This window comes from Ranitomeya imitator, chromosome 3, assembly GCF_032444005.1.
Source record: "Ranitomeya imitator isolate aRanImi1 chromosome 3, aRanImi1.pri, whole genome shotgun sequence".
In the NCBI taxonomy this organism is placed as follows: domain Eukaryota; kingdom Metazoa; phylum Chordata; class Amphibia; order Anura; family Dendrobatidae; genus Ranitomeya; species Ranitomeya imitator.
Window position 1 is genome coordinate 352,531,857 of NC_091284.1, and position 18,301 is coordinate 352,550,157.

General features: G+C 43.5%; 1 protein-coding gene across 1 annotated transcript in view; it reads right to left on the reverse strand.

The window, feature by feature from the left end:
• ZMYM4 (zinc finger MYM-type containing 4) overlaps positions 1–18,301 on the reverse strand; it is a 155,964-nt gene that overhangs the window by 78,857 nt on the left and 58,806 nt on the right. Inside the window, exons 4-5 of the mRNA XM_069756826.1 lie at positions 14,630–14,800; positions 14,392–14,470 (exon numbers count right to left, since the gene is read on the reverse strand). Coding sequence (XP_069612927.1) covers positions 14,392–14,470; positions 14,630–14,800 — 250 coding nt within the window. The remainder of the gene's footprint in view (positions 1–14,391; positions 14,471–14,629; positions 14,801–18,301) is intronic.

The following is an 18,301-nucleotide window of genomic DNA, read 5'->3' on the forward strand; positions in this document are numbered from 1 at the left end:
TTTTTTAATGGTGTTCACTAAAGTGGTTAACTAGTGGGACAGCTTTATAGGTCGAGACGTTACAGACACGGCAATATTAAATATGTGTACTTTTATTGTTTAGATTTTTTTTATTCTAATATTTATTAATTGAATAAATATTGATTTTTTTTTTTTTTTTGTAAAAACATTTCTCGCAAGTGAGAAGGAGCCCTTACACTTTGTCCCACTATGGGACACTCATTTTGTGCAGGCTGATCGCTTATATGGCATGCACATCTACATTCCATATAAGCGGTGCACTCTGTGCACACTGACCTCAGAGACTTTCTGACAAGCACTGCACATGACACGAAGTCTCTCAGCTCTGGTAACCCAGATGTCGTCATGCGTGACCCCTCCTGGCACTTAGTGCGGGTGTCAGCTATGAGACATACTATTCCATCAATGGGAATTAAGTCCCAGGTCACATGGAACGAAATAGTACGTCCAATGCCAGAAAGGGGTTAAAGTTAACCCCTTAGTGACGGAGCCATATTTTTTAACCCCTTCCCGACCTTTGACGCCACGTAGGCGTCATGAAAGTCGGTGCCAATCCGACCCATGACGCCTATGTGGCGTCATGGAAAGATCGCGTCCCTGCAGATCGGGTGAAAGGGTTAACTCCCATTTCACCCGATCTGCAGGGACAGGGGGAGTGGTAGTTTAGCCCAGGGGGGGTGGCTTCACCCCTCCGTGGCTACGATCGCTCAGATTGGCTGTTGAAAGTGAAACTGCCAATCAGAGCGATTTGTAATATTTCACCTATTATAACTGGTGAAATATTACAATCCAGCCATGGCCGATGCTGCAATATCATCGGCCATGGCTGGAAACACTAATGTGCCCCCACCCCGACCCACCGATCGCCCCCCCAGCCCTCCGATCTGTCCAGTACACTGCTCCGCTCCTCCCCGTGCTCTTGTCCGCTCCCCCCGTGCTCCAATCACCCTCCCCGTGCTCCAATCACCCCCCCTGCACTCCGTTCCACCCCCCCGTGCTCCGTTCCACCCCTCCCGCGCTCCGATCCACCCCCCCATGCTCCCCCCCACCCCATCATACTTACCGATCCTGCCGGGGTCCATCCGTCTTCTCCCCGGGCGCCGCCATCTTCCAAAATGGCGGGCGCATGCGCAGTGCGCCCGCCGAATCTGCCGGCTGGCAGATTCGTTCCAAAGTGCATTTTGATCACTGAGATAGATTATATCTCAGTGATCAAAATAAAAAAAATAATAAATGACCCCCCCCCCTCCCTTTGTCACCCCCATAGGTAGGGACAATAAAAAAATAAAGAATTTTTTTTTTCCACTAATGTTAGAATAGGGTTAGGGGTAGGGTTAGGGCTAGGGTTAGGGTTAGGGGTAGGGTTAGGGCTAGGGTTAGGGCTAAGGTTAGGGCTAGAGCTAAGGTTAGGGCTAGGGTTAGGGTTTCGGTATGTGCACACGTATTCTGGTCCTCTGCGGATTTTTCCGCTGCGGATTTGATAAATCCGCAGTGCTAAACCGCTGCGGATTTACCGCATTTTTTCTGCGCATTTCACTGCGGTTTTACAACTGCGATTTTCTATTTGAGCAGTTGTAAAACCGCTGCGGAATCCGCACAAAGAAGTGACATGGTGCGGAATGTAAACCGCTGCGTTTCCGTGCAGTTTTTCCGCAGCATGTGTACAGCGATTTTTGTTTCCCATAGGTTTACATTGAACTGTAAACTCATGGGAAACTGCTGCGGATCCGCAGCGTTTTCCGCAGCGTGTGCACATACCTTTAGAATTAGGCTATGTGCACACGGTGCGGATTTGGCTGCGGATCCGCAGCGGATTGGCCACTGTGGATCCGCAGCAGTGTTCCATCACGTTTACAGTACCATGTAAACATATGGAAACCAAATCCGCTGTGCCCATGGTGCGGAAAATACGGCGCGGAAACGCTGCGTTGTATTTTCCGCAGCATGTCAATTCTTTGTGCGGATTCTGCAGCGTTTTACACCTGTTCCTCAATAGGAATCCGCAGGTGAAATCCGCGTAAAAAAACACTGGAAATCCGCGGAAAATCCGCAGGTAAAACGCAGTGCCTTTTACCCGCGGATTTTTCAAAAATGATGCTGAAAAATCTCACACGAATCCGCAACGTGGGCACATAGCCTTAGGGTTAGGGTTGGAATTAGGGTTGTGGTTAGGGTTGTGATTAGGGTTATGGCTACAGTTGGGATTAGAGTTAGGGGTGTGTTGGGGTTAGTGTTGGAGGTAGAATTGAGGGGTTTCCACTGTTTAGGCACATCAGGGGTCTCCAAACGCAACATGGCGCCACCATTGATTCCAGCCAATCTCGTATTCAAAAAGTCAAATGGTGCTCCCTCAATTCCGAGCCCTGACGTGTGCCCAAACAGTGGTTTACCCCCACATATGGGGTACCAGCATACTCAGGATAAACTGCGCAACAATTACTGGGGTCCAATTTCTCCTGTTACCCTTGTGAAAATAAAAAAATGCTTGCTAAAACATCATTTTTGAGGAAAGAAAAATGATTTTTTATTTTCACGGCTCTGCGTTGTAAACGTCTGTGAAGCACTTGGGGGTTCAAAGTGCTCACCACATATCTAGATAAGTTCCTTGGGGGGTCTAGTTTCTAAAATGGGGTCACTTGTGGGGGGTTTCTACTGTTTAGGCACACCAGGGGCTCTGCAAACGCAACGTGACGCCCGCAGACCATTCCATCAAAGTCTGCATTTCAAAAGTCACTACTTCCCTTCTGAGCCCCGACGTGTGCCCAAACAGTGGTTTACCTCCACACATGGGGTATCAGCGTACTCAGGAGAAACTGGACAACAACTTTTGGGGTCCAATTTCTCCAGTAACCCTTGGGAAAATAAAAAAATTCTGGGCTAAATAATTATTTTTGAGGAAAGAAAACGTATTTATTATTTTCACGGCTCTGCATTATAAACTTCTATGAAGCACTTGGAGGTTGAAAGTGCTCACCACACATCTAGATAAGTTCCTTTCGGAGCCTAGTTTCCAAAATGGGGTCACTTGTGGGGGGTTTCTACTGTTTAGCCACATCAGGGGCTCTGCAAACGCAACGTGATGCCCGCAGAGCATTCCATCAAAGTCTGCATTTCAAAACGTCACTACTTCAATTCCGAGCCCCGGCATGTGCCCAAACAGTAGTTTACCCCCACATATGGGGTATCAGCGTACTCAGGAGAAACTGGACAACAACTTTTGGGGTCAAATTTCTCCTGTTACCCTTGGGAAAATAAAAAATTGCAGGCTAAAAGATCATTTTTGAGAAAATAATTAATTTTTTTTATCTTCATGGCTCTGCGTTATAAACTTCTGTGAAGCACTTGGGGGTTCAAAGTCCTCACCACACATCTAGATTAGTTCCTTTGGTGGACTAGTTTCCAAAATGGGGTCATTTCTGGGGGAGCTCCAATGTTTAGGCACACAGGGGCTCTCCAAACGCGACATGGTGTCCGCTAACAATTAGAGCTAATTTTCCATTCAAAAAGTCAAATGGCGCTCCTTCCCTTCCGAGCCTTACCATGTGCCCAAACAGTGGTTTACCCCCACATATGAGGTATCAGTGTACTCAGGAGAAATTGCCCAACAAATTTTAGGATCCATTTTATCCTGTTGCCCATGTGAAAATGTAAAAATTGAGGCTAAAAGAATTTTTTTGTGAAAAAAAGGTACTTTTTCATTTTTACGGATCAATTTGTGAAGCACCTGGGGGTTCAAAGTGCTCACTATGCATCTAGATAAGTTCCTTGGGGCGTCTAGTTTCCAAAATGGGGTCACTTGTGGGGGAGCTCCAATGTTTAGGCACACGGGGGCTCTCCAAACGTGACATGGTGTCCGCTAAAGAGTGGAGCCAATTTTTGATTCAAAAAGTCAAATGGCGCTCCTTCCCTTCCAAGCCCTGCTGTGCGCCCAAACAGTGGTTTACCCCCACATATGAGGAATCAGCGTACTCAGGACAAATTGGACAACAAGTTTCGTGGTTCAGTTTCTCCTTTTACCATTGGGAAAATACAAAAATTATCTTTTAGCAACAATTTTTTTTACTAAAAAGTTAAATGTTCATTTTTTTAAAGTAAACATGTGGGAAATGTTATTTATTAACTATTTTGTGTCACATAACTCTCTGGTTTAACAGAATAAAAATTCAAAGTGTGAAAATTGCGAAATTTTCAAAATTTTCGCCAAATTTCCGTTTTTATCACAAATAAACGCAGAATTTATTGACCTAAATTTACCACTAACATGAAGCCCAATATGTCACGAAAAAACAATCTCAGAACCGCTAGGATCCGTTGAAGCGTTCCTGAGTTATTACCTCATAAAGGGACACTGGTCAGAATTGCAAAAAACGGCAAGGTCTTTAAGGTCAAAATAGGCTGGGTCATGAAGGGGTTAAATTTGACCAGTGTCACTTTATGTTGTAATAACTCTGCAACGCTTCAACATATCCCAGTGATTTTGAGATTGTTTTTTCCTGACACATTACACTTTATGATAATGGTAAACTTAGGTCAATATGTTTTGTGTTTATTTATCAAAAATATCAAAAATTTGAGAAAAATGTTAAAAAATTTGCAATTTTCTAAATTTGAATGTTTATCCCTTTAATCCAGATAGTCATACCCCAGCAAACCATTAATAAATAACATTTCCCACATGTCGGCTTTACATCAGCACCATTTGTAAAATGTTCTTTTATTTTGTTAGCATTATAGGAGGTTTAAAAATGTAGCAGCATTTTTTCAAGGAAATTTACAAAATTTATTTCTTTAGGGACTTATCCATGTTTGAAGTGACTTTAGGGGTCCTATATATTGGAAAAACCCCAAACGTGATACCATTTTAAAAAGAACACCCCCTGACATATTGAAAACTGCAGTCAGGTAGTTTATTAACCCTTCAGGTGCTTTACAGGTGGCATGTTGCATGACAGAAATGAAAATGTGTATTTTTACCACCTAAAAGTCTCTAACTTCTTAACAGATTACTGCAGCCGTCAGACTGTAAGGCCGCTATTTGGTCATGAATTGCCATAACAAACACCACGACCACACAATCATGATCGGAGGGCACCAATTTAGATAAAGAGGAAGCCCCCACACTCTGTTAACCATTTATAATGATGTAGTCACTATTGACAGCAGCATCTAAGGGGTTAAACATATATGGACGGTGCAAACACGGATCGTGACTGATGCAGCAAGTTGTCAGCTATAGTGTACAACCGGCAGCTGCTCGATTGTCACCTGTATGGGGAGGATATTCTCTTATATCTCAGGTCAGTTAAAAGACGTATTGGCTGTCATTAAGGGGTTAACAGCATGTTCAGGGACTTAATCTGGGGAAGACAAACCCCAAGAATTAAACTGGAAAATCTGCAAAGAGATTAAAAAAAGTGGGTGGCCTTTAAGTCCCAAATCCGTGGGTTTATTACATGGCTGCTCAGCTCCAGCACATTTGTGGGTGGGACGATCCTGGAGGGGGAGTTCAACATGTACTACTCCAATCACATTTTAAATCATTCAGACTCTATGAAGCATTGGATGCTCACAAATTTAAGATAGTAACATAGTTATTCAGGTTGAAGGAAGACTATAAGTCCATCTAGTTCAACCCATAGCCTAACCTAACATGTGGCAAAGAGTAAGCTCCACGTTGGGGAAAAAATTCCTTCCCGACTCCACATACGGCAATCAGACTAGTTCCCTGGAGCAACACCCTAAACAAGGAATCTAGTGTATATACCCTGTAACATTATACTTTTCAAGAAAGGCATCCAGTCCCCTCTTAAATTTAAGTAATGAATCACTCATTACAACATCATATGGCAGAGAGTTCCATAGTCTCACTACTCTTACAGTAAAGAATCCGTGTCTGTTATTATGCTTAAACCTTCTTTCCTCCAGACGTAGAGGATGCCCCCTTGTCCCTGTCTCAGGTTTATGATTAAAAAGATCATCAGAAAGGTATTTGTACTGTCCCCTCATATATTTATACATTAAAGGGAACCTGTCACCCCGAAAATTGCGGGTGAGGTAAGCCCACCGGCATCAGGGGCTTATCTACAGCATTCTGTAATGCTGTAGATAAGCCCCCGATGTTACCTGAAAGAGGAGAAAAAGACGTTATATTATACTCACCCAGGGGCGGTCCCGCTGCTGGTCAAGTCGGATGGGTGTCTCCGGTCCGCTGCGGCACCTCCCATCTTCATTACAAGACGTCCTCTTCTGATCTTCAGCCACGGCTCCGGCGCAGGCGTACTTTGCTCTGCCCTGTTGAGGGCAGACAAAGTACTGCAGTGCGCAGGCGCCGGAAAGGTCAGAGGCCCGGCGCCTGCGCACTGCAGTACTTTGTCTGCCCTCAACAGGGCAGAGCAAAGTACGCCTGCGCCGGAGCCGTGGCTGAAGATCAGAAGAGGACGTCTTGTAATGAAGATGGGAGGCGCCGCAGCGGACCGGAGACACCCATCCGACCTGACCAGCAGCGGGACCGCCCCTGTGTGAGTATAATATAACGTCTTTTTCTCCTCTTTCAGGTAACATCGGGGGCTTATCTACAGCATTACAGAATGCTGCAGATAAACCCCTGATGCCGGTGGGCTTACCTCACCCACGATTTTCGGGGTGACAGGTTCCCTTTAAAATAAGATCACCCCTTAGCCTTCGTTTTTCCAAACTAAATAGCCCCAAGTGTAATAACCTGTCTTGGTATTGAAGACCCCACAGTCCTCTAATAACCTTGGTCGCTCTTCTCTGCACCCGCTCCAGTTCAGCTATGTCTTTCTTATACACCGGAGACCAGAACTGTGCACAGTATTCTAAGTGTGGTCGAACTAGTGGCTTGTATAGAGGTAAAATTATGTTCTCCTCATGAGCATCTATGCCTCTTTTAATGCATCCCATTATTTTATTTGCCTTTGTAGCAGCTGCCTGACACTGGCCACTGAACATGAGTTTGTCATCCACCCATACTCCCAGGTCTTTTTCATTGGCGGTTTTGCCCAGAGTTTTACAATTAAGCACATAATTATACATCTTATTACTTCTACCCAAGTGCATGACCTTACATTTATCCCCATTAAAGCTCATTTGCCATTTATCAGCCCAAGCTTCAAGTTTACATAAATCATCCTGTAATATAAAATTGTCCTCCTCTGTATGGATTACCCTGCAGAGTTTAATGTCATCTGCAAATATTGAAATTCCACTCTGTATGCCCCCTACAAAATCATTAATAAATATATTAAAAAGAAGAGGGCCCAGTACTGACCCCTGTGGTACCCCACTACTAACCGCGACCCAGTCCGAGTGTGCTCCATTAATAACCACCCTTTGTTTCCTATCTCTGAGCCAGCTCTTAACCCACTTACACATATTTTCCCCTATCCCCATTATTCTCATTTTAAGTATCAACCTTTTGTGTGGCACCGTATCAAAAGCTTTTGAAAAGTCCATATACACTACGTCCACTGGGTTCCCTTGGTCCATTCCGGAACTTACCTCTTCATAGAAATTGATCAGATTTGTCTGACAGGAACGGACCCTAGTAAACCCATGTTGGTATTGGGTCATGAGGTTATTCCTCTTCAGATACTCCAGCATAGCATCTTAGAATACCCTCCAGGATTTTACCCACAGTAGAGGTTAAGCTTACTGGCCTATAATTTCCGAGTTCAGTTTTTGTCCCCTTTTTGAATATTGGCACCACATTTGCTATACGCCAGTCCTGTGGTACAGACCCTGTTATTATGGAGCCTTTAAAGATTAAAAATAATTGTCCATCAATGACTGTACTTAATTCCTGCAGTACTCTGGGGTGTATCCCATCCGGGCCTGGAGATTTGTCAATTTTAGTGATTTTTAGACGCCGTCGTACTTCCTGCTGGGTTAAGCAGGTGACACTTAATGGGAAATTTTTGTTATCACTGATCATATTGTCTGCCATGGGATTTTCTTGTGTAAATACTGATGAAAAAAACTCATTTAACATATTGGCTTTTTCCTCATCCTCATCCACCAGTTCACCCAGACTATTTTTAAAGGGGCCAACACTATCATTTTTTAGCTTCTTACTAGTAACGCAGTTAAATAATATTTTGGGATTATTTTTACTCTCTCTGGCAATGAGTCTCTGTCTCAATCTTAGCGGCCTTGATTTGCTTTTTACAGAATCTATTTCATTTTCTGTATTTATTTAATGCCTCATTACTACCTACTTCCTTTAATTCTCTAAATGCTTTCTTTTTGTCACTTATTGCGCCCCTTACAGCTCTATTTAGCCATATTGGTTTCCTCATATTTCTAGTATGTTTATTCCCATACGGTATATACTGTGCACAGGTCCTATCCAGGATGCTAATAAACGTCTCCCATTTTCTTTGTGTATTTTTGTGTCTCAGGATATCGTCCCAGTTAATTGCACCAAGATCCTCTCTCATCCGTTGGAAATTTGCCCTCATGAAGTTTAGTGTCCTTGTAACCCCTCTACTACACATCTTATTAAAGGATACATGAAAATTTATTATTTTGTGATCACTATTCCCCAAGTGACCCCCAACCCTTATATTTGATATGCGGTCTGACCTGTTGGTTAATATTAGGTCTAGCAGTGCCCCCCTTCTTGTTGGGTCCTGAACCAGTTGTGAAAGATAATTGTCTCTCATGGTTGTCAAAAAATGATTACCTTTGCTGGAACTGCAGGTTTCTGTTCCCCAATCTATTTGAGGGTAGTTAAAGTCCCCCATAATAATGACATGAGTCGCAGCTTCATCTATTTGCTTAATGAGGATATTCTCCGTTGCTTCCATTATTTTTGGAGACTTATAGCAAACCCCTAATTTTCCCCCTCCTTTTATCTCCACCCACAAGGACTCTACATTTTCATTAGATTCATCTATATTATCACGCAGGATGGGTTTTAAGGATGATTTTACATATAGACACACCCCACCCCCTCGCCTATCCGTTCGGTCATTTCTGTACAGACTATAACCCTTCAAGTTAACAGCCCAGTCATGGCTCTCATCCAGCCATGTCTCAGATATCCCCACTATGTCATAATTATGCTCCAACACCATTAATTCTAATTCGTCCATTTTGTTGGCAAAGCTTCTGGCATTAGTTTACATACATTTTATGTATCTCTCTGCACCTCTATTCTTTCTTAAATTATTAATTGATCTAACCCCACCCCTCATGCCACCGCCACCCCCAACTTCCTAATTTATGCCCAGGTCTCTATCTGCATTATCTTCCCCTCCTATAAAATGAATACCCTCCCCCCATTCCCTAGTTTAAACACTCCTCCAACCTTCTAGCCATTTTCTCCACCAGAACAGCTGCCCCTTCCCCATTGAGGTGCAGCCCGTCCCTAGCGTAGAGCCTGTAGCTAACTGAGAAGTCGGCCCAGTTCTGCAGGAACCCAAACCCCTGCTTCCTACACCAATTCTTGAGCCACTTATTAACCTCCCTAATCTCCCGTTGCCTCTCTGGCGTGGCACGTGGTACAGGCAATATTTCGTAAAATACCACGTTGGAGGTCCTTGCTTTCAGCTTCCAGCCTAATTCCCTGAAATCGTTTTTAAGGACCTTCCACCTACCTCTAACTTTGTCATTTGTGCCAATGTGCACCATGACTGCTGGGTCCTCACCAGCCCCTCCCAGTAATCTGTCCACCCGATCAGCAATGTGTCGGACTCGAGCGCTAGGTAGGCAGCACACCGTTCGACGATCCCTGTCTTTGTGACAGATTGCCCTATCTGTTCCCCTAATAATTGAGTACCCACTACCAGCACCTGTCTGGCCTGCCCTGCTCTCCTATTTCCCTCCTTACTGGAGCAGTCACTCCTCTGGCTTTCAGAGGGCATGCCTGGCTGCAGCAGTGCTACCCCTGTACTGGCACCCCCCTCATCTGCCAACTTAGCAAACTTATTGGGGTGTGCCAGATCAGGACTAGCCTCCCTGGCACTCTTCCCTCTACCAGGCCTTCTAACTGTCACCCAGCTTGCTGCTCCACTGTCCTGCAGCTCATCCTACCATCCCCCGCCTCATCTATCTCAGTGAGCAGAAGACTCCTTTCCATATTGTCTATGGATCTCAGTGTTGCCAGCTGCACATTTAGATTCAGAATCTGGGTTTCCAAACGCACAACGTGCTCACATCTCGCACAGCAGTATGCACCCTCGACCGGCTGATCAAGGACTGCATACATGTGGCAAGATGTGCACTGGATGGCATTAACAATAGTGGAGCACATTTCCTAATGGGGATTGCACCAGACAGAAACGTTAAATAAAAATAAATACAAAGTATTAATAAAAAACAGAAAGCAATTCAGTAATTCCTCCCTTGGAAACTCCCTGAATCCAAAGTCACTGGATCTCAAGTCCCACTTACCGCCGTTCACACTTACGCTCAGGTCACACTCAGCTCGTTCACACTTGCTAAGCTGAAGATTTAAAGATTTTTTTTCTCTCTTTCCCCTCAGCAACAATCCACCTTGCTGTTCAATGCACTTCCAAAAAAAAAAAGATACCCTCTTGTAGAACCCCAACTACACTGTTAATACACAAACTTTGGGGGATGGTGAAGAAACTACAGGGTATACAAGGAATTTCACAATTTACATCACTGTGGGAATCGCAATGGCTTCCTAAGCCATGTAATTTGAAAGGGTTTAATAAAAACTGGAGTCTAAAAGGAGTAGAAAGATTTACACGTTTCAATTAGAGATTCACTCAAGGAGTTCTCACAGATACAGAATCAATATGGACTACCCAACACTGAATTTTATACACCGTATATACTCGAGTATAAGTGGAGAATTTCAGCCTATTTTTTTAGGCCGAAATTGCCCCTCTCGGCTTATACTAGAGTCATTCCCAGGGGTTGGCAGGGGAGGGGGAGCGACAACTGTTTAATACTCACCTGCTCCTGGCGAGGTCCCTGCATCTCCGGTCTCTGACAGCTTCTTCCTGTATTGAGCGGTCACATGGTACCGCTCATTACAGTAATGAATATGGACCCCACTCCACTCCCATAGGGGTGGAGCCGCATATTCATTACTGTAATGAGTGGCACCATGTAACCGCTCAATACAGGAAGAAGCTGTCAGCGCCCAGAGAACCAGGGATGTGCAGGGACCGCACCAGGAGCAGGCGAGTATGACAAGGGCAGTGCGCTATATTCACCTGTCCCCCGTTCCACAGTCTTCCGCGTCCTCTGCAGTGACGCTCAGGTCAGAGGGCGCGATGACGCAATTAGTGTGGGCGCCGCCCTCTGCCTGAACAGTCAATGTGGAGGACGGGGAAGACACAGCGGCGCTCGGCGGTGGAACGGAGGACAGGTGAATATAGCAAGTGCCGGGGAACGCGATTAGTGTGGGCGCCGCCCTCTGCCTGAACAGTTAGTGTGGAGGACGGGGAAGACACAGCGGCGCTCGGCGGTGGAACGGAGGACAGGTGAATATAGCAAGTGCCGGGGGCCTGAGCGACGAGAGTTGAGTATGTCATTTTTTTTTTTTATCGCAGCAACAGCATATGGGGGATAATAGTCTATGGAGCATCTTATGGGGCATTATCAGCATTTGTGCAGGATTATATGGGGCAAATATCTCTACGGAGCATCTTATGGGGCCATAATCAGCATTTCTGCAGCAATATATGGGGCAAACATTTCTATGGAGCATCTTATGGGGCCATAATCAGCATTTGTGCAGCATTATATGGGGCAAATATCTCTATGGAGCATCTTATGGGGGCATAATCAGCATTTGTGCAGCATTATATGGGGCAAATATCTCCATGGAGCATCTTATGGGGCAATAATCAGCATTTGTGCAGCATTATATGGGGCAAATATCTCTATGGAGCATGTTATGGGGGCCATAATCAGCATTTGTGCAGCATTGTATGGGGCAAATGTCTGTATGGAGCATCTTATGGGGCCATAATCAGCATTTGTGCAGCATTATATGGGACAAATATTTCTATGGAGCATCTTATGGGGCCATAATCAGCATTTGTGCAGCATTATATGGGGCAAACATTTCTATGGAGCATCTTATGGGGCCATAATCAGCATTTGTGCAGCATTATATGGGGCAAATATCTCTATGGAGCATCTTATGGGGCCATAATCAGCATTTGTGCAGCATTATATGAGGCAAATATTTCTATGGAGCATCTTATGGGGTCATAATCAGCATTTGTGCAGCATTATAAGGGGCGTATTTTGTATGGAGCATCTTATGGGGCCCACCATGAACTGTATGGAGCATTATATGGGGCTCCTGATTCAATATGGATATTCAAAAACACTTAACCTACTATTAATTTTACTGGCATCTATATTTATTTGTGACATTTACCGGTAGCTGCTGCATTTCCCACTCTAGGCTTGTACTCGAGTCATTAAGTTTTCCCAGTTTTTTGTGGCAAAATTAGGGGTCTCACATAATGTTCTGTATAAACTGAGGGTCCTGTTCCAATTTTTGTTTGCCCATTCTGCAAATTCAGCGCGCCGATCTGGCATCAGTTGAACATCCCTTGGTGGATATTAGCTACTCACAAATGGCAACCTTACAAAATCCAGCTGCTGCAGCATCTCAACTAGGATGACCCAGATCGATGTGCTGAATTTGCAGAATGGGCAAAACTAAAATTAGAACAGGACCCTCAGTTTACACAGAACATTATGTTCAGTGATGGGGCAAACTTTTTTGGGTGGGCCATTTATATGGATAGACCTAAGTAACATGGGAATGGTGAGTTTTCTGGCATTGAAATCTGCAGCAATGAGCCGGGTACTACGTTCACCAGACATCAACACAATTTCTATCTGCTCCTCACGTGTTAACCTCTGCGACATGTCAATGGCTGTAAACAAAGAGAAACTTGTAAAGAACTCATGAAAGAAAGTTGCATTAAAACCAAGCACACCATTGTTTTTCTTGTGAAATTCTCAATAAGCTTGATGTGTCACATGACCGTCTTCCCATTGGAAAAAATAAAGTTGGATCCAAAATGGCCGCCATGGTCACTACCCATCTTGAAAAGTTTTCCTCCTCCCATATACTAATGTGCCACAAACAGGGAGTTGATAACACCAACCATTCCCATTTTATTTAGGTGTATCCATATACATGTAGTATTGCTATGTATGTAAAAGTCACCCCTATTGAAATCTAATATCAACTAATCACATTTGTAAACACCGTAGAGACAAAAAGAAAAAGCCAAAAATTCTAAAATTGCATGTTTTTCTGTTGCCACAACATCGAAAAAAAAAGCTAGAAGAAGCTATCAAAACGTCGTAAGTCCTCACACATACAATTATGGAAAAATGAAAACGTTATTGGTCTCGGAAGATAGCATCACAACAAATTTGTTTTTTTTTTTACATATTTCCACATTTAAATTTTGCTACTTTAAAACAAACAAAACTATAAATGTTTGGTATCTCTGTAATTTTAGTGACATGGAAAAATGATGGGGCCAGGAGACATCAGTCTTGTGCTGCTCCCGTGTTCAGTGCATGAACAGGAAGAGTACGAAGCTGATCTCCGATCAGAAGTCTGGGAGTAGCAAGCGGAGGCCACTGACAGGAGGCAATGCTGTAAGGTGGGCCAGCCTCCATACGGTGTATGCACTGTTGACTCCTTCATAGTCCATAATTAGAGTTTAGGCAGCGCTCGCTCTTACTAAGTGAGCACTGTCAGAGTCCGGGAACTGCTCACTATGCACATTTAGGGGGGTGTAATGGTACATCAAGCGCTTGGCCATGCCAAAAATCCACCAAGGACCCCTCAATTTCATATGGAATATATAGTGTTTTCAAACTAATTACATCAATGAAATGTATACTGGTAATATGATTTTAAGGCTAAGTTCACACAGGGCATTTTTAGCTGCATTTTACAGTACCAGCTATGTCTATGAGATTTCAGAAATCTCGTGCACACAGCTTGTTTTTTTTTCATCAGTATTCTGCACTTTGCATGGTTTTTGGACATAGAGCATGTCACTTCTCTCAGTGTCTTTTCAGCGTTTTTCACACATTGAATTGAAGGGGAAAAAATGCATAAAAAACACAGCAAAACCACACCAAAAACACTGCAAAAAGCATTTTGGGCACAGCTTCTTTCCTGCCCAGCACTCAGGTTTTGCTGCAGAAAAAAAAAACACAGCAAAAACGCACAGTGTAAACTCAGCCTTATAGGGAAAGTGCCCTATATAACTGTTTTTGTTGTTTAGGTTTCGTAATGCTGCACTTTGTTTAGGGGTTATGTCCCCTTAGTTTAACCTGTCAGTTTGGGATGACAACTTCCTTTAAATTACATAAAAAGCTGCTTACCTAATGGACTGCCACTGACTGAAAACACTGCACTGATTTTAAGCTCCCCTTCAGATGTTTTTGGTTGCTGGGAATATTCCTAAAACAGTAAAAAGCAATTTGCAGATGTTGATTAATGCTACCATATAAGGTTAGTAAATTGTAAGAACTACTTGGAAAAAGTGTGAGAATATTCCAAAAAGGTGGTAAGCACATACACTACGTTATTTAAGAAGAAAAAGGTGATCATTTCCTATACCTCAGAGTTGTCTGGTTCATCTTTGACTTTGTCTACGAAGCTGATGGGGGGTGCCAGTGCCCGATCATAATCTTCATCCATTGGCTCCTCCTTTATTCTCACATTTGAAGTATACGAGTTTCCCAAATTTTCACCCATCGGTGACTTGCTACTGTAATTGTAACCAGGTTCCTGAAACAGTAACAGAACAAAGTCCACACATATCTATAATAATTGTATGTCTTTTCTTACGTCCATTTCATCCTCCTCAGGTCCAACATGGTCTTTGCCACTGCTCACAGCATCAGTTTACAGTTGCAGTGCTGTTGTAAGATCAACAGTGCTGCAGCCAATCAGTGAGCTCGGCGACTCTGCCGGTGTAGACGGCATACCCTGCTCAGAGCCACCGAGCTCTTTGATTGGCTGCTGCACTGTGGACGGGACATTAGCGCTGCAGACAATAACAAAGTTAGCAGCAGCAGAGACTCAATGGTAAACCAGTGGATGGTGAACAAAGTAGTTTTTATTTTAGAACAAAGCTAGGCCTGGGATTTCCTGAAAACTCATTTAAAATGCACAGAAGTTATCAAAGTGACGCTCTTCTGTTCTTTTTGTATGCATAGACTGTCTTAGGGTACCGTCACACTATAACATTTCGATCGCTACGACGGTACGATTCGTGACGTTCCAGCGATATCGTTACGATATCGCTGTGTCTGACACGCAGCAGCGATCAGGGATCCTGCTGAGATTCGTACGTCGTAGCAGATCGTATGGAACTTTCTTTCATCGCTGGATCTCCCGCTGTCATCGCTAGATCGGTGTGTGTGACACCGATCTAGCGATCTAGCGATGCGATCCAGCGATGCGTTTGCTTGTAACCAGGGTAAACATCGGGTTACTAAGCACAGGACCGCGCTTAGTTACCCGATGTTTACCCTGGTTACAAGCATTAAACTAAAAAAAAAACAAACAGCACATACTTACATTCTGGTGTCCGTCAGGTCCCTTGCAGTCTGCTTCCAGCACTGTGACTGCCGGCCGTAAAGTGAAAGCAGAGCACAGCGGCTGTGCTTTCACTTTCACTTTACGGCCGGCAGTCACTGAGTGCGGGAAGCAGACTGCAAGGGACCTGACGGACACCAGAATGTAAGTATGTGCTGTTTGTTTTTTTTTAGTTTAATGCTTGTAACCAGGGTAAACATCGGGTAACTAAGCACGGTCCTGCGCTTAGTTACCCGATGTTTACCCTGGTTACCCAGGGACATCGGCATCTTGGTCGCTGGAGAGCTGTCTGTGTGACAGCTCCCCAGCGACCACACTACGATTTACCTACGATCACGGCCAGGTCATATCGCTGGTCGTGATCGTAGGTAAATCGTATAGTGTGACGGTACCCTTAGTCCAAGTTTACACCACATATTACTTGCAATATTTTAGTTAACTAAATTACGTCAAATTGATGTAATCGTAATCACAAATTTTGTCCACTTCTTGTCTGCCCACCCACTTTCTGATCGGCTTCGTTCTCACTGAACATTACAAATAATGTGTCTAAAAACACATAGGTGGTGCAATGCATGACAGACAACTTTTTGACCCAAATGAAGCCCAACTTCTGAAGAATGTAGCATAATATATCAGCCTCGTTCAAATACATCAGCATTTTTTTTAGCACGCTGAAAATACTCTATTAGGACACGAGCGTGCTTGGATAACACCTTATACGAGCACCTTTGCTCATCACTCCTCTGCTTCTCCCCCTCTGCAAATCTCTTCACTGGCTCCCATTCCCTCAGCGTATCCAGTTCAAATGACTAATACTGCCCTACAAAGCCATCCATAACCGGTCTCCTCCATATATCTCTGAACTAATCTCCCGATATCTTCCCTCACGTGATCTCCGGTCCTCCCAAGACCTCCTTCTCTCCTCCACACTTATTCGCTCCTAACCTAACCCCCTCCATGACTTCTCCCGAATATCCCCATCCTCTGGAATTCTGTGCTCCAACACGTCTGACAATCAACCACATTCAGATCCTTCAGACGGAACCTGAAAACCCACCACTTCAGGAAAGCCTACAGCCTGCACTGACCCCGCTGCCTCCTCATCACTACCGGAGATACTGCCTCACCAACACCGGAGGTGCTGCAACCCCCCAATCTACCGTTTCCTTCTCCACCATCCTGTAGAATGTAAGCCCACAAGGGCAGGTCCTCTCCCCTCTGTATAAGTCTGTCATTGTTAGTTTGCTTACTGTAAGTGAAATCTGTAATTTGCATGTAACCCCTTCTCATGAACATCACCATGGAAAAAATGGTGCTACATAAATAAATAATAATTGGTGCTAATAACACTGGTCTACAAAAAAAAATAATTTCTGGCATGGACTTTAAGCACAGTTTTAGGCTAATTTGAGGATGCTGAATTCAAATCTGATCTTATAATTTCTCTATCACATCACATTTTTGCGCTATAAGTATATAGCCCATTTTCATGAATTCCATGATAAATCTAAGTAGTGTATGAAAAGTGCCGGTTTATACGGTTCACCAAGGTAAATTTAGTTTTCATTTAGTCTCCCAATAAATGTGAGAATATCTTTGTTTTCTTTGAACATGCATAATTCCCATTTGTTATGATAACACCCTTGTTTTCTGTGCTACTGGGACAGTAGAGCTACAGCAGAGCATTGGGTGAAAACTGAATGGCCTCAGCGACAGAGTTTGGCATCTGGCGCTAAGAATGTCATCCATGATCCGCTAGTGGATAGGAAGGACATTGTCTCCTCCCTTACATAAAACTTGGATTGATGAAGCAGTTCGTCAAAGCTCTCAATCACAGTGGAGAATGCTTTAACTATATATGTTCAACTTTTCCTGGTCTTAGTGAAGAGAAGAAAAAGGCTGTAATATTTGATGGACCTCAAATAAGAACACTTATGAGAGACCCAAATTTTAACACATCAATGAATGAGACAGAAGAAAGAGCTTGAAATGCATTTTGTAATGTGGTGCAGAATTTTCTAGGGAATAAGAAAGCAGGCAACTATGAAGAGATGGTGGAAGAGCTACTAATGAGTCTGCGAAATCTTGGCTGTAAGATGAGTATCAAGATTCACTAATTACACAGCCATTTGGACTTTTTTCCAGAGAACCTTGGGGATATGAGCGAGGAACAAGGGGAGCGTTTTCATCAGGACATTAAAACAATGGAAGAACGGTATCAAGGCCGGTGGGACTCACATATGATGGCTGACTATTGCTAGAGCTTGATGAGAGACAACCCAGAAGCCGTACATCACAGATCAGCCAAGAAAAGAAAGTTCAAATAACTGCCATTTGTCATTCATCTGTGTGCCATATATATGTGTTTTTATATTTTGTAATTTCATTCTGTAAGTATATTTGATTTGCTGTACATAGACTTTGTAAATCTTTGTTATTCCTTGATTAAAAATATACAAAATGTAGTACCGAAAATCATGTGTTTTTATCATAAAACATTAGGAGAAATTTTCAGCAAAAACTGAAAATATCTCGAAATCCTCATGTGATAGTCAAAAACGGAGTTCATATTCGTAATCAGCATCCAAAATTGACTTAAAATATGTTTTAAAACTTTTTGCCAGAAAAATTCCCTTGACCAGTGTAATGGAATCACTGGTGCTGATGCATCATACACAAATTGAA